General features: G+C 41.6%; 2 protein-coding genes across 4 annotated transcripts; both read left to right on the plus strand.

Moving 5' to 3' along the window:
• Positions 1 to 3,973: 3,973 nt before the first annotated feature.
• cnpy4 (canopy FGF signaling regulator 4) lies at positions 3,974 to 11,463 on the plus strand. 3 transcript variants are annotated; one of them, XR_013934651.1, is made up of 7 exons: positions 3,974 to 4,177; positions 6,258 to 6,384; positions 6,527 to 6,623; positions 8,366 to 8,488; positions 8,919 to 9,036; positions 9,120 to 9,398; positions 9,433 to 11,463. XR_013934651.1 is itself a non-coding variant. In XM_080452124.1 (6 exons), the coding sequence occupies exons 1-6, from the start codon at positions 4,090 to 4,092 to the stop codon at positions 9,227 to 9,229; spliced, it is 663 nt and encodes a 220-aa protein (XP_080308250.1). In that variant the 5' UTR covers positions 3,974 to 4,089; the 3' UTR covers positions 9,230 to 11,463. The 3 variants fall into 3 exon arrangements, 2 of the variants coding, with proteins under 2 accessions (XP_080308250.1, XP_080308251.1); XM_080452124.1 differs by having other exon boundaries at positions 9,120 to 11,463; XM_080452125.1 differs by having other exon boundaries at positions 4,093 to 4,191; positions 9,120 to 11,463.
• A 260-nt stretch (positions 11,464 to 11,723) lies between these two features.
• On the plus strand, positions 11,724 to 15,971 carry LOC308101469 (zona pellucida sperm-binding protein 3-like; the record flags this gene model as incomplete). The annotated part of the gene is made up of 7 exons (XM_080450886.1): positions 11,724 to 12,092; positions 12,919 to 13,037; positions 13,694 to 13,797; positions 14,255 to 14,432; positions 14,770 to 14,953; positions 15,612 to 15,694; positions 15,863 to 15,971. The coding sequence occupies 7 exons, from the start codon at positions 11,724 to 11,726 to the stop codon at positions 15,969 to 15,971; spliced, it is 1,146 nt and encodes a 381-aa protein (XP_080307012.1).
• Positions 15,972 to 17,030: the final 1,059 nt, after the last annotated feature.

Genomic DNA, 17,030 nt, shown 5'->3' on the forward strand with positions numbered 1-17,030 from the left:
ATCTGGGGACCCCCAAAAACTCATTTGGGGACCCCCCTGGGTGTGTGTGTGTGTGTGTGTGTGTGTGTGTGTGTGTGTGTGTGTGTGTGTGTGTGTGTGTGTGTGTGTGTGTGTGTGTGTGTGTGTGTGTGCATGTGTGTGTAACCACAATACATAGGGTGATAGTGTAGCTGGTGCCGCTGTAACCCTAGATTCCTCCAGACGGACAATAGATTGACGGCAACAACACCAAGTGACATAACTCAACGTACAGTACTTGAGCACATGTTCTCAGTTACTTTCCACCACTGTATGTGTATATATGCGACAGCATTCCAGGGACATTGAAAAAGGAGCGCTTGTTTTTACCACCCACCCAGGCAATTCTGTATAACCAACACTAGAGGGCAATGAATGCATGCGTGTGCGTGTGCATGTGTGCGCATGCACACGCATGTGTGCGCACGCGTGTGCGTGTGTGCATGCGCATGTGTGCGCACGCGTGTGCGTGTGTGCATGCGCACACATGCACACGCACACACGCACACATATGTGTCGTCGTGGACACTGGATAATAACCATAGACTGTAACCCATGAAAAGATCTATTCTCCCCCTATCGGTTCACAACTCGGACGGCGCTGATTCGACTAGCAGACCTTCGGCCGGTCGGCGCGGGCACTCACGCCTGGAGGCACGAGGGCGCGCCTCCTCGGCCTCAAGCTCTGCTGAGTCGGCGCGCCTCCGTCATGGACAACAACTATTATCACGTGTGCGTGTGAACGCGTGTTCAGCGTTCCCCTAGCGTAGCTTCCTGGTTGCTATGTGGGGGGGACAACAAAAGCCAGGTCGGCCTCGCATCAAAGCCCCGCCTCGCGCCTCCTCCTCCTCCTCGCGCCGCCTCGTATCAAAGCCCCGCTTTGCGCCTCCTCCTCCTCCTCGCGCCGCCTCGTATCAAAGCCCCGCCTCGCGCCTCCTCCTCCTCGCGAGCCTCGCGTAAAAAACCCTGTCTCGAAAAGCCCCGCCTCGCGCCGAAGCCCCGCGCGTAAAAGCGAGCGCTCCTCTTTCAATTTCCCTGGAATGCCAATTTCCCTGTGACATATATATATACACACACACACACACACACACACACACACACACACACACACACACACACACACACACACACACACACACACACACACACACACACACACACACACACACACACACACACACACACACACACACACATACATACAAGGCCTATATATATATAGTATATGTGTATATCAGATATCATTGTCACATCACATACTGGACCTATTAAAAGGGATCTTAGAATAGAATACACAAGAACAAAATAGCTATGAAGGCAAATGGCACAAAGGGGCATGGTATTAATACTTTGAAATTAAATTCCTGCACGACAATGCCTATTTATAAATGCCACCTTCGTTCACACACACACACGCACACGCACACGCACACACACACACACACACACACACACACACACACACACACACACACAGGCCTACCTCTCAACAACCATCTGGCCCACATACCCACCTGTGAACAATGTCACCCTGACAGCCTGTAAATCCTCAGTGTCACAGTGATTTATTATGCCCATTTCCCGTAGGCTATGCATTCGCAATAAAAATTCAATCAGGGTCTGGGCCGCAGTAGTAACTCATCTTGTCAAATATCTTAAGTTATGATAAAGTAATCCACCCGTCAGGCTGCCGTCACCTATAGGCTACGGTGCAAAGCAACTGAGACAAGAAGAGTATGGTCATATTTCACAAAATGTATTTCTGCAGCAGTCAGAAGCATAGAGCTATTATATAAAATGGGTCAGAAGTAATGCACATTCAAATGGACCACAGCTGTTGGTAATGGCTTCAATTCGGCCTGATTTATGGCGACTTCATTGTACGGACGGTGTCGCACAACGAAAATATCCGATGTTGTGAGATTGTAGATCGGATATTTTCGGAGCGCAACTTTACAACTGATTGATTGATTGATTGATTAATGATTGATGATTGATCATGAAATAAAATGAAAATCATATGTCACATATACATCTGATCATGATACCATAGCACCACAAAGGCCTCAAGGCTCCAGACATCCCAAAACAAACTGGTCAGGCTACTTCTTGGTAGGGATGGGTATTGGCAACAATCTCACGATACGATACGTATCACGATACTTGGGTCACGATACGATTATATTGCGATACGCATCACGATACTTGGGTCGTATCACGATATTGCGATATATTGCGATATATTGCGATATATTGCGATATATACATATATCACAACTACATATTGTTTATATATACACTACATATTGAGTAGCTGCAGATCTGTGATAGGTTCTTTGAATGTTTTTCATAAAGCCTGTATCTGAAAAAGTAAAAAAAAAAAAAAAAAAAAAGTTTTTTTTTTTTTTTTTTTTTTTTTAATCGCGATACAGTATACAGTATCGCGATACAGTATCGCGAAATAAAATATCGCGATATATCGTGATATCGATAATATTGCCCATCCCTACTTCTTGGTCTTACACCTACAACTCATTTAACCCCTCTGCTCATTTTGCTAGGGTGGGATGGCTTTAGCCTCGCGTAGCCAGACTATATCACTGCGTGGGATGAGTCTGGTGCTTCCATGAGGACGTTTTTTTCCCCAAGGGGCGGGATCAAAACAATGGCCCTCGACGCAATTGGTTAGACCTACAACCAACTACCAATTACAGTCTCCCATATTCGAATACTGGGCCCTGATTGGTCACCCACGTCTTCTGGAGCGGGAAATGGATTCTCTATGGAGCGGTGCCAGACCCAAATCGCAGAGTGCAATTTTTGTTTGCACTCGCAGATTCGTCTGGTCCCAGGCTAGGGATGGCTCAGGGCAGAGGACAGAGTAGGCCTACAGCAACTTGCAATGTGCCTGGTCTACAAGATACACTAGGCTACACCACAGAAACACCCATGTACCTGTCAAACTACTTCAAAAACGTCAAAGATGTCCACAAACACAACACCAGAGGGAGCTCCACAAATCACTTTCAACCCAGATTTGGCTCAAACACAGGGTTAAATCCGTTCTACTGCTATGCCACCAAAACGTGGAATACCCTACCAACAGTGATAAAAAAAAATGTGAATCCTTACTCTCCTTAAAAACCGTCTGAAAGAGCACTTACAGGTGGCTGCCATTCGGAACTGGCCCCTGTAAAAAGTTTATCACTGGAAATGCCCCCCCCCCCACACATATTTTTCTTTCTGATTACTACTTGTCTATGATGTTTTTGCATAGCCATAGTGCTTTCTTGGGTTTTAATCCATAGCATCCTTTTGTATAGAACTGTACTTTCTGTGCTTTTTTTTGCAGACTGTTAATAAAGTATTCAATCAATCAACCAATCAAATCACTGTGAGATTGTAGATCGGATATTTTCAGGCAATTTACAACTGATTGATTGATTGATTGACGTCTTTATCATGAAATAAAATCATATCACACACATACATACATCTCAGATCTGTAACAAACATCTGACCCACCATAATCAACAGGATAACGCTCTAAAAGAGCACTTACAGATTACAGGTGGCTGCAATTCGGAACTGGCCCCTGTAGTTCCAGCCTATCACCAGAACCCCCCCCCCCTGATTGAATATGCAGGACCCCAATGGAAACAAGCCATAATGCTTTCTTGGGTTTAATCCTTTTTAGCATTGTATTTGTATTAAACTCTACTTTCTGTGCTTTTTTATTTTATTTTACAAACTGTTAAAAATATTCAATAAATCAATCAATCAACGCAAAAAAAGCTTACAGCATAATTGTTTCCATTGCGGTTCTTTAACAACGACACAAGTGTCGTAGTATCGTCCGAGGTGTTCGACTATCGACTTATCGTCCTCAATCGAACCACCAGCCCAAATCAATCTGCCACTCCAAGCGATGTGTGCTGCGCATGCGTCCTACCTTGTCCCTCTCAGACACATGCCGATGATGATGATGATGTGGCCACTTTGACTTAACTTCTTCACTTCACTTTAATTTAACTTAAACACATTAACTATAAGTTTGTTAAACACAACAACATGGACGTCTTTCTGTTGTGTTTCGTCTCTCTCTGCTGCAGCTTGACGTTGGCAGAGCAGGACGAGAGGCTGCCGAACAGATGCGAGGGTATTTACTGCATGGTAACAGTATCACCAGCTAAACTAAATGTGTTTATTACTAATAATATTACAGACGTTGCTGTAGCCTATTATTAAACAGGGTTCGTTTGCCTGTTGTTGGTTTATGAACAGCTGTATCGTGTTAGCTGTAGTATACAACCCTCGTAAACGTATTTATGATTCTGACGTTTTCAATCTACGAGAGTTGTAGGGTTCACGCCCCATGGAGACCTGGACTTTCTGCACTATGCCCCGCAAAGTACTCCAAACGTGTACAAATTGAAAATAAAGGTGCTTACCCCAAAGCCCCAAATGTTAACTACTTCTACGGGGTAGTAGTTTAATGTAATAGTCCATATCTTTCAATAAAGAAGTGTTTTAATGCCGTCTGTGGCCGATTCTGTCGGAAGTTCCCAATGGGCGGTAGTGACGGTAGTGAGGGGGCGCATCCGGTGAAACCCGGAATTACACTAAATGTAAACGGGAAGTAAACGAGGGTGAAAAAATGGCGTTCGGCCACAGACGGCATTAAAACACTTCTTTATTGAAATATATGGATTATTACATTAAACTATTACCCCGTAGAAGTAGTTAACATTTGGGGCTTTGGGGTAAGCACCTTATTTTCAATTTGTACACGTTTGGAGTACTTTGCGGGGCATAGTGCAGAAAGTCCAGGTCTCCATGGGGCGTGAACCCTACAACTCTCGTAGATTGAAAACGTCAGAATCATAAATACGTCTACGAGGGTTGTATACTACAGCTAGTATCGTGTGTGTGTGTGTGTGTGTGTGTGTGTGTGTGTGTGTGTGTGTGTGTGTGTGTGTGTGTGTGTGTGTGTGTGTGTGTGTGTGTGTGTGTGTGTGTGTGTGTGTGTGAGATAGTAGTAGCTAACAGGATAGGTGGGCACCAAAACATTCTGGGCAGTGGACACTAGAGCAAAACTGGGCATCTTGGACGAGTGGGCACTAGCGACATGTGGGCACCTGAAAGAGTGGGCACTAGGGACATGTGGGCACTTGAAAGAGTGGGCACTAGGGGTGGAGAAGAGTGGCCACTATGGACATGTGGGTGGACACTAGGGGTGGAGAAGAGTGGGCAATAGGGACATGTGGGCACCTGAAAGAGTGGCCACTAGGGGTGGAGAAGAGTGGGCACGAGGGACATGTGGGCACCTGAAAGAGAGGGCACTAGGGGTGGAGAAGAGTGGCCACTAGGGACATGTGGGTGGACACTAGGGGTGGAGAAGAGTGGGCACTAGGGACATGTGGGCACCTGAAAGAGTGGGCACTAGGGGTGGGGAAGAGTGGCCACTAGGGACATGTGGGTGGACACTAGGGGTGGAGAAGAGTGGGCAATTTGGTTCTTAAGTCTGACGTCATTTTGTAGTCCGACGTCACGTCCGGGTCCAAAAGGCACCAGCGCCGTCCACTCTTCATTGTAACAAACATGTTGGAACCCATAAATCTTTTTACAATAACCTCCTTTTTCAGAAAAGAACCATTGAGGGTTAATAAGGGTCTTAATGCTAATATCATAGACAGTAAAAAGTAGGCTAATATATATATTTATATTTGTATCTATTTATTATTATTAACATTATAATATATATTTTTTATATTTATTTATATATAGATGTAAATTAAAAAAACGATTTCCTCTTCTTTTTGTCGTTGCCAGGAAAGCGGTAGAATGACACTTTAGTCGTTATTTTAGTCTCAGATCTGTTAAAACAGCGAGGGACACAACACTGCGCATATTGGGAAAATACACACAGGGACCCGGAAGTTATTCTAGCGGGGCGCAACGTCACGTCTGAACAACCGAATAGGGACATGTGGGCACCTGGAAGAGTGGGCACTAAGGACATTTGGGCACCTGGAGGAGTGGGCACTAGGGGTGGAGAAGAGTGGGCACTAGGGAAATCTGGGCACCAGGAAGACTGGGCACCGGGATAACTGAGCACTAGGAAGAGTGGGCACTAGGGAACTGTGAGCACCCGGAAGACTGGGCACTAGGTGCACTGTGTTAATATATTGTTTATATTTAAAAGCTTTAATAGTATATTCTCCCTGTTATGTGTCCAGTGTGTAAGTTCCTGACAGTGGAGCTGCAGGCAGCGCTGGATAAGACGGGCCGTTCTAAAGAGGTTCTGGAGCTGGGGGAAGTTCTGGACACTGGCAGACGGAAGCGTAAGATCAAATACAACACCTCGTAAGTTGCCTCTCCTGAACTCTAAATAGATAATTAAGCTAAATAATGTATTCATTTACACTGACCTCTCAGACTGCGGTCCACTGTTGGTTAGTTAGTTTTAATCAGTGAAGTGATCAGAGCTCCTTCGCTGTGGTTTCAGGGAAACACGGCTGACCGAGGCCATAGATAACATCTGTGAAGGCATCCTGCAGTATAGTGTCCATGCAGAGAGGCCTGGCAGTCTGCGCTATGCCAAGGTAAGGTTAAAGCAGTCCTTCTCAGACAGGGCAGTGGTCCCTGGTATATAACTAACAACGAATTCACCATTGTAAAAGTTGGACTTTGTTGCAGCTGCCAGAATCCTGCTGCGCAATTGGAGGGTCCCTAGAACACCTGGGCTCAATGAGTGGAATGAGGAAATTATTAAGATTAGATCATATGAATATATGTTGGGCTGAGTGAATGGAGAGGGAAAAATGAAAGAGACATGGGACAGATTTTGGATTTATATGAACCTTAAAGGACGACTTTGTTTTTTTACAACCAAGGTTTATGTTTTAGATTGTAATTAAAGTAAATGAAAGATGAGTGTTAAAAAAATAATATTTATTGCTTTCTATAGTTTTAGCAATTTTAGCAATCTTTTTTACAGTGGGCGGGGGCATTCTGTCCGGTGGCTAAATATGTCTTTTTTTACACAATAACCCGGCGTTTTCTTTATTATTATTACAGTAGCTCTTCTAGCCCCCAATAACTCACATCTGGTCATCAAAGACCACAGGACCTTTTTTATTGTGTAAAAAAGGCATATTTAGCCACCGGACAGAATGTAAAAAATATCGTGAAAATTGCTAAAACTATAGAAAGCAGTCAATGAAAAAAAAATAACACTCATCTTTTATTTACTTGAATTACAAGCTAAAATATAAACCTTGGTTGTAAAAAAACAAAGTTGTCCTTTAAATGAACAAACAAACATTGATCTTGACAGCACGTCAGAGCTCTAATTCATATCCTCAGACGATTGTGAGCATTTCTCTATGTAATCAATACTTTTATTGGGATTGCTAAGCTGTGCTTTTATTTTATTTGTATTTATTATTTTCTTGGACTGGCTGTATTATAATGTTGTTGTATTATGCTGCCATTGTACCAGAGTTACATTCTGTACCACTTTGAAAAATAAATAAACATTTGAATTTTTTAAAAAAAAGGAAAAAAAGCAGTGTTCTCAAACTTTTTAATTCCAAGGACCCCCTGTTTGGTATGCTTTAAGGCCACAGACCCCCATAACGCTGAGAGTGTACATTGAAACCATTTGGTTCCATTTGTACGCTCTCAGAGTTACAGAGCTGTAAGGGTCCATTTCGTTCCTAACTATCAATAATTTAGCTGGGGACTGTACTTGTGGGGTCCCCACTTTGAGGTTAAAGGACACAGACAGTGCTCTGTAGGGGGCTAGCCGTATATAAGAGTCTGTGTGTTTGTCCGGAGCTAATCTCACAAACTGCTAGACTGATCAGCGCCAAATTTCTTGCACACATTGCCAGTAGGCCAACTTAGTAGTGCTGCACGATTCTTGCTCAAATGTGAATCACGATTTTCCTCCATAAGAATTGAGATCACGATTCTCACACGATTCTCTTGTAAATATAAAAATATTAAGTAAAAAAAGAAGAAAAAAAAATTATTGAAAAAATAATCGCCATAATCGCCATCTTTTTTCGATTAATTGTGCAGCACTACAACTTAGTACCGTATGTTTTATATTTTGGGGAATATTTAGCTTTAATATTATAATGGAAGACCATGGGACTCAAATGTTGAGTCATATAATAGTCATAATCATACTGATAAAAATAAACATGTGTAGTGTTAAACTTATATAATTAAGTGATATAAGTTGGTACAAAATTGAAAAGCAAGCAGCAGATCATATAAAAACGGTGTCAGTCACACAGATCCAGATGAATATAAAAGCAGTGTGTGTCGGTTCCAGGGCACCAGTCAGACCATGAGCACGTTGAAGAACCTGGTCAACAAGGGGGTCAAAGTGGATATGGGCCTTCCATATGAGCTGTGGGACGAGCCCTCTGTGGAGGTGTCAGATATGAAGAAACAGGTTGGTGTGTGTGTGTGTGTGTGTGTGTGTGTTACGGCTGGGTATTAATAATCAAGAAGTATCTTTATTCTCATACTGTATGTATGTCAACAAATCAACAAAAAAAAAAATTTAATCTGATTATCCACTTAACTTTGTATTATACTTGGTTGTACAATGGGGATGTACAAAATAGCAAAAATAGGCAATCTACAAGCTCACAACGCGTACATGGGCTATTTTCACTATTTTTATTTTTTATTTTTATAATCGTCCTTAATCGTAATCAAGGCAAAAGTTTGAAATAATTGTGATATTGATTTGAAGTCATATTGCCCAAACCTAGTGTGTGTGTTCATTATCTTTGTTATCATTACTATCTCCATTTACAACTTAAGTATTGGAAGCTTCACGTAGCTTGGATATTAACTGTGTGTGTATGTGTGTTCAGTGTGAAACCATGCTGGAGCAGTATGAGGACATGGTAGAGGACTGGTACTTCCACCATCAGGACCAAAGACTGGAGAGATTCCTCTGTGAGGAACACATCCTCAAGTCATCTGAGCAAGGTATGCCATTTACAATTCAGAATGAAATGTATGTTTTCGAACCTGCTTCTCTGGTCCTGTTGATGATTCCCTCTGTCTATCAGAATGTCTAAAGGAGGTGTGGAAAGGAGACATGGGTAATAAAGGAGAGCTCAAGGAGGCAACGAGTGACGACGCTAAAGGAGGGAAGACACACGACGCTGGGGAACTATGAGCTAAATGCCTTGACAACGAAACCACAGCCCACAACAGAAGACCTCATTGTTAACTCCAGGCTGAGTAGAAGGCAAATAACTCCACAATGGAAAACTGATTTGATATACTGTCTTCTTTATTCTTGGTGCCAACTCGTGTCAGGCCTACAGGGTAGATTTTAAATTATAGTACACACTAGAGTGTCACACTCCTAGATGTGAGTGTGACACAATGCTGACTGTGGTTCTTAACTCTGTTCCTATGGGACCCCTGTTACCACTGACTGTCTTGTCCTACCAGGTTGTCTCTAGTGCCTCATTCGGCAGCTTGAATGCTGTGAATTCTCTGATAGGGTAGACAACCAGCAGTGTAAGGGTTTCCTGAGGACTAGAGATGGCAACCACTGCATTATGACATGAATTTAAAAGTGATGTTAGTTTAACTTTGTATTGAACTTTGGGTTGTCAGTCATCTGTATCAGCTGCCTGATAAAAACAGTCTAAAAATAGCACTTAAGCACATAATGTACGAACGTGAACAATGTGGATTCTGCCAATACATAAACAAGACAATAGCCTCTAATAAAGGCATGCCATCCTTGACTAATCTTTAGCTATGGATAACAAGTTACTAGGTGTGCAGTTTGTGAACAAAGCCGCACAAATTGCGATTTAGTGTTCAGTGGTGAATTGCCACTATACACTGAAAATCAAGATGGCATGGTCTCTGCATTGACTAACTAGTTTGATGATCTACGTCTCCATTGGTGAAGTGAAAATGGCAATCTTCATAAATACTCTACTCCAGATGACTATGCTGGCAGGATGTTCTTGTTCATAGTAGTTGACTTTGAGACACAGCTTGGGCTCATAATGAGAGCTGGAATGGGAATGATGGCAAACAGGCCTTTCCTAAAAATGTTATCACAGAGCTAAATTAAGCATTTGGCTCGATACTTTTGTTCTCTCAATGCCATGAAGTGGAAAGTGGTTTGGGTGGTGGTGACCGAATCAACAAAAGACTGTCAGAGAAATCTGCGAAAGACGGATCCTAGACTTGAGGGGGAATTCTGTAGTTTTTAGTTGGAATTGTTGCGGGAAAAATGCCTATTGCATTAGCCTTGTTCTGAAGCTTTTCCTAAAACGGTTCACAGTTTTAAGGTTGCACCGATGAGACTCCATTGAAAACCTTTTCCACATTTGCATTGGGAAAGTGTGACTTATACACAGCTTGGGCTCATAATGTGATCTGGAATGGGAGTGATGACAAACAGAACATAAAGAAAATTTTAGTCTGCACACACTGGTAGGAAAAAAGCTCTGCTGTCTTTTTTTTTATTGTGCTCAACCTTTCAGTCAACACGATAATAATGCATCTTCTTCAGAAAGATCTGATCGAAACATTTAGTGCAATAAATAGCTGACCTTTCTTTCAATAGACCATATTCACACGGCGGCCATGTTGAATGAAGTGCCCCCCCGGTTGCCACGGCAACGGGGTGGCACTTTCAATGTTAAATTCCAAAATGGCCGCCGTGTGAATATGGTCTATTGTGCAGACTCTTTCTGTGGATTGAACTGTCGTTTGTCCTTCACGTGGGCACTTAAGTGGATGTGCGTGTTCTACCTTTTCATTGATGACAAACAGGCCTTTCCTAAAAATAGCAAGGCTGTTATACTGCCTTTTGAATATAACATGAATAGAGCCATTTCACTTTACCAAAACTGAGTAACAAGACTTATTTCTAATGTACTGTATTGTCAGAATCCAGTTTGTTTGCATGTATGTGCGAGAAGTGATATTTTGATGCCGTGATAGTGACTGGACAGAGAAAATGAATCCTTGGCTCGTTCCCCAGTCGTGGATCACAGTCGCAACTGATGAAGATGATCAACCATATTTGGACTTCATGGCCAGGAGCTATACAACCCCAGGTTCTACCAAACTTCAACATCACTATACTGTATCTTGCATGCCCCTCCTTGTGCAATGTTGAGTCCTTTTACATTAGCTGTTACATCTTTTTATACTCCTTTCCCTTCAATTGTATTACACTACAACTTCACAATATACTACAAAGATTTAGAAAACACAAATGGATAGGCGTTATGGTGCATGCCATGTCAGTATTGTTTTAGTGTGTGCAGGAAGTCTTTTATATGCTAAAAGTTTGATACATATGAATATTTCTGAACCATATTTTCAAAATGCAATATGTACAGTTTTGTATTGTTAATAAATGATTTTGTGTGATGTGGATTGCAGTCTGCCTTGCTGTCGTGACATTTTCTAATTCATTACAACTGATTACTCTCAGGTGTGTTAAGCAGAGCTAAACCCCAGTGGTCACCAGTTGATTAAACACATTTGACTTTGATGGCTGTTGTAACAGACACTGATTAATGTGAAGCCATAATATGGCATTTATTTCACCACATTTTATATTCCCTCTGTACATAATGTGTCATTTTGAGTCACTTGAGTGCTACACGTACCAAACGAAAACTCTCTTGATGTCTTTCTCTGAACTGGCTGCACTTGAAGCCAACTTGAAAGGCCAGGCTGAACTCAATTCTCATCTCACACAAGGCCTCACACAAGGCCCTGCTGGTGGTGCCACAGCCAGCTCGGAGGAGGACCCTTTCGGAACAATACGTGACATTGGAGAGCATAAGGTCGAGACAGTTGTGGTGAAATGTCACAAGGACAGCCTGGAGGTTGTGATAAACGCGGATCTCTTTGGTCACGGGTGGTCTGTTGAGCCCACACACCTGAGGCTTGGACCTGTTGGAGAGTCAGGGGACCACTGCAAGGTGTTGGTTTCTGGAAATGAGGAGTACACCATCAAGGCCCTTCTGAGTGAGTGTGGAACAGAAATAATGGTTAGTGGATGTAAGTTTTAGTGATTCTCACATGTTTTCATTTCAAGGACCTGCAGTTTACCACTGTATGTGTTTGGCCACGGACTCCCATATATATATATATGGTAGAGTGGTAGACAGTGCTGTGATTCAAATTTGCATAGTGAATTTAGTAGCAATTACCTTTTGGTCATAAGGTGTAGTTTACAACAGGAACTGGAAACAGATTTTCACTAAAGGTAAAGGAACGGAATTTCTCTTTTGATTGAAACCCTTTGACCAACCCTAACCCTGTCCCTTCCTTTACCCTTTCCCTCTAATCCTGTCTGTTGTCAAGGCCATATAAATCATACATGTTGTGAAAATAAGAGATCTCCTCTGACAACATCATCTGATGGGTCCATAGTGTGTTGTTACAACATGCAAGTTAGTAAGTGTGCAAGTTGAACAATATTTGATTGCGAGGAAGTACTTTCTGGCAGCTAAAATATCCAGATTGACCCACAGTCATGATTAACTTATTCTTTATACTAAGCCCTATTGTTATTTTATTGTTTAGTTTTGTTATATTACAATTTAGTATTACATTGCATGATGATCAAGTACTGTAGTTTGTTTGAACCACAATTTCAGAGTGAGTTTAGTTAAGCAAACTATTTATTTGGATTGCATCTTTACTGTACTTTAACTTCTGTATATGTGTAAATGTAAATGTAGCTTGTAAAACTATCTTTAGCTTCAATGCTTCAATAACTGGCCTTTGACACTACAAATGTGGAAACATGAATTGCTTAATGCTGCCTCCTAGTGGTTTTATTTTGATATGACTTTCTGTGTCTTTTCCTAGTTTGTTGAGGATGCTGTGATCTTCAAAAACCATCTTGTGTACACTCCCACACCACCTTTACCTGGAGATGTCTTACAAATAAAAGGGGTGACCATTCCAATTCACTGCAAATATAGAAGGTGCAATAACATAAGGCCCTAATGACGTATATGCTGCTCCAATGACAAAGGTCATCGTACTAGACGTTGGCCATTGCCCGTTGGGCATCAGCCTATTCGGAAATGATTCATTTCAGGAACGATGCAAGTTGGGAATGCATGCCCCACTGTTATGCCCATACATCGATCTCTGTATCTGGCTGGGGCTTTCCTTGTCCCTTTTATGCCCATATATGGAGATCCGACTTACTTCACGCCATGCCCTCGGCGATACACTCGCCGGGTTTGAAGTCGTTCGGTCAGGTGGTTCTCGAGACAGACACACACACTTGCACACTCATATGCACCCACACCGAGATTTAGTGAATTTATAGAAGAACACTAAAGCAAGCAGCCTAAGCATATTTATGTAGTCTGTGGACTGCCACAGACTACATAATGATGCATATCTTCCCACCATATTTTATTATAATTATCATAATTACTGTTATTATTACACATTTTATCGTGTGATTTTATAAGGCCCCGACCAATATTAAACGCTGATCACCGGCAAAAGATTTTTATCGCCCAACTATATGTCAGGCTCTAGCATGTATTACATTATGCCATCTGGTCATGTGTTGTTGCTTTTCATCAATATTATTCCAAGGTTAAGTGTTTATTTTCCTCTGCAGGAGGTACAGAGTGAGTAGCCATGCCTTGGTCCCTCCCTGGAGTCCCCTGACAAACACCCAGTCAACTCACCTAGACTTACACTTCCACCTCAAGCTCATGACAAGTAAACTTACTTTACTTTTATTCTTATATTGTGTACTTTTTCAAATCAACAAAAAGTGGAGTTAGGAGGTTTTGTTCATCATTGATAAGTGCAGCTAAATGGACCTCCAAGCTCACAATGAGGTTGGAGGTCAAAAGGGTTTGGAGCCTGCGGAGTCAGCAAAACCAGCTAACCCCCCGGAAAAATGGAGTTAGCTGGTTTCTGCCGGACAGCAACGATATGTCAAGGCAATGCACCGTATCAAATTCTTCATTATATGAACATACTTGTAGCCTCGTAACCCCCCCCCCCCCCCCCCCCCCCACACCGGAAATTGCATTTGCATTAAATCAAATGCAAATGCGATTTCCGGGGGGGTTTACGAGGCTACATACTTGGCCAGTAAACAGATTCTGATTGAGAATGACTGGCTGATTCGTTGCACTTTGATGCATTACCAGTATCTATCTCTTCTCAGATGACTGGACTAAAGAGAGAGAATCATCTGTTTACTTCCTGGGTGACATGGTTCACATTCAGGCTGCTGTAGCCGTGGCCGGTCAGCTTCCGCTCCGTCTGTACATAGACAGCTGTGTGGCCACTCTAAGCCCTGATGTGAATTCCTACCCCAGATATGCCTTCATAGACCACCAGGGGTGAGTGCAGTACAATAAGCCTTGTTTTCAAATTATCACCTGTCACTAAGAGCTTCCCGGATCTGAACTATAACATGAATGCCATATGTTGATTCCTGTGCCGACTACATTATAATACTATGTGGCTTGCGTTTGTCAAATATTTTCAAATTTACAGTTTCGTAGTGAGTGGATTCAATTTAGAGGCTCAGGCGGACAGTAAAAAATAATAATAAAGCGACTTCCTTCAAACAGTTTTGTGAAATACAAGCCAGGCGTTGCCAATCCGCTGCATGCTGAGGGCAAAAAAACTCAGATCCAAGCGTTTGTGATATGGATATTCCTGTCTCCCCCACAGGTGTTTCACAGATGCCCAACTGACGGGCTCCAGTTCCTGTTTCCTGCCGCGTGTCTGGGATGAGCTCCTGCACATTCAGCTCCAACCTTTTCTCTTTCACCGGGAGGCCAGAAACACTGTCGGCAACCGTTCCAAATCTCTCTTGATCCACAGTATCTATGAGTTCTATTCTGCTGGTGTTGAAGTGGGATAGGGACCTCCCCTTAAATGTGGCAGTGTTATGATTCACTATGATCTCAGCTAGGCCTCTCACAATTATTATATAATTGCCTGATTGTAATTATTTGAGCTAATCGCAATTATTTTTGCGTAATCGTTAACAATCATTTCCATTCATTTCCATTCATTTGTATAAAAACAGCTGGATGAAATTAACAGAAATGTCATATTTCCATCATTATTCATCATTGTCCATGCTCTTTTAACCCATTTCAACCTGGCATCCCTATTTTGGACATTTAGGAATGTTTTTTGGAATGTTCATACATTTTCAAATATTTTCAAAAATAGCTGAAATATCACATCTGCAAGCTCACAGCATATCAGATGAGCTTGTGGATCAGCTATTTTCACGACTTTTTGAAAAGAATAAGTATAAAAGTATTGTGTATATGGCCTGTTTTGGCCATAGTTATTTTTGATTATTGGTACCAGTTGACAGTCATTTCCTTTTCTGTAATAGGCTTTGTACATTTAAGTTATTTGTCATATCTGCCCTGTGCTAAAAGAGCATGTTTTATTTATATGTTCCAATGTTTAATGCCATAAACACAAATCATTTGTATGGCAAAAGTGTCTTGATCATGAGTTGTAATTTCAGCATCTGCTTTTGTCTTCTTTAGATCTATCTAACGTGTTACCTGGAGGCTGTGATCATTTCGAAGGGGAACCATGTGAAAAAGGCCTGTTATTTTATCAATGGGAGGTCAGTTATCACACTTTTTCTACAAAATAATGGAAAGTCGTAGAATAGAACACACTGAAGAACATTATACTAAGGTATTTCACTTACTATATGTCAGTTTTCCTACTTGACACTTTCAACCAAATGAAGAAATAAGAATAACAAACATGTTTTCCTTCTACGTGTCAGATGGAAATCAGTGGACGGCGATGACCATCTCTGTGGGAGCTGTGGGAACCACAGAGAGGCCAGGCCAGCTGGTTACCAGGACACGAAGGGTATTGTATCTAAGACTTAACACACTGTTGCCTGATGGCATGTTTTTCGTGATTCATGTGTCTCTGTCGATCAGGTCATAAGTTGATTTGCATGTTTCTCTCATTTCAGAACTGCGAAAAGAGACCACGTTGCGTCCCTTTGTCTTCCTTCCCTGGAAAGCTCAGAACAAAGGAAACAGTGAATACATAATACTGAATTAATCACGTCTAATAAAAACTGTCTTTGAGTGTTTATGCTAACGCTCTGTTATTTGACAATGCCTCTTGTTCACTTTAGGCCTGACCTTGACTAGTCGAATAGTCGACTAATTAGTCGCGGGGGGTCCGAGTCAACTGCGTGTCTCTTAGTCGATTTTTTTATTTGACTGAGAGATTGGCCTAGTTTGTTATATTAATTAACTATAGTTTGCCAAAAATAGGATATACATCATGATTTATTGGGAGAAACCAATAGTGGGGGGTCCGAGTCAACTGCGTGTCTCTTAGTCGATTTTTTTATTTGACTGAGAGATTGGCCTAGTTTGTTATATTAATTAACTATAGTTTGCCAAAAATAGGATATACATCATGATTTATTGGGAGAAACCAATAGTATATGTTAAATCAGACACTAAGCACCCCTACAGCCCAAATGGAATGTTCCTCTATTGCATAACTTTTTTTTTGCATGAAAAAATGCATCAAATATATATATATATATATTTTTTGCATTAGTCGACTATTGGCAATTAGTCGCCAATTAGATTCGACTAAACAAATCCTTAGTCGGGACTAGGCCTTGTTCACTTTGAATGAGATGGCCTCTAAAAGTATTCTTAATTTCTCTGGTCGTTTACAGGCAGACTGGTACATCAATCTTTGGAAGTATTTGAGTATTACCATGTTGTTTTTCCGTTTAAACTGAATTATGAAAACTTTTTATAGTGTTTTCAAAACATAGTGCTAATATGTTGTGTGTTGCCACATTCTGCTAGGTGCAACTTGGATAAAAGGTATCAACTCAACTCTGACTACAGATGTCTAATCAAATGTGTACCAGCATATTGACCACTGATGAAAAAAAATGCATTTTTTGCCCT

This window comes from Gymnoscopelus braueri (assembly GCF_963280865.1).
Source record: "Gymnoscopelus braueri genome assembly, chromosome: 15".
Classification (NCBI taxonomy): Eukaryota; Metazoa; Chordata; class Actinopteri; order Myctophiformes; family Myctophidae; genus Gymnoscopelus; species Gymnoscopelus braueri.

What these genes read in the sequence shown, in the direction of transcription:
- cnpy4 (XM_080452124.1), top strand. Translation starts at nt 4,090, where the DNA reads ATGGACGTCTTTCTGTTGTGTTTCGTCTCTCTCTGCTGCAGCTTGACG. An exon ending in AAGATCAAATACAACACCTC is followed by an intron (nt 6,385 to 6,526) that starts GTAAGTTGCCTC and finishes CTGTGGTTTCAG; the next exon opens with GGAAACACGGCTGACCGAGG. An exon ending in TGTCAGATATGAAGAAACAG is followed by an intron (nt 8,489 to 8,918) that starts GTTGGTGTGTGT and finishes ATGTGTGTTCAG; the next exon opens with TGTGAAACCATGCTGGAGCA.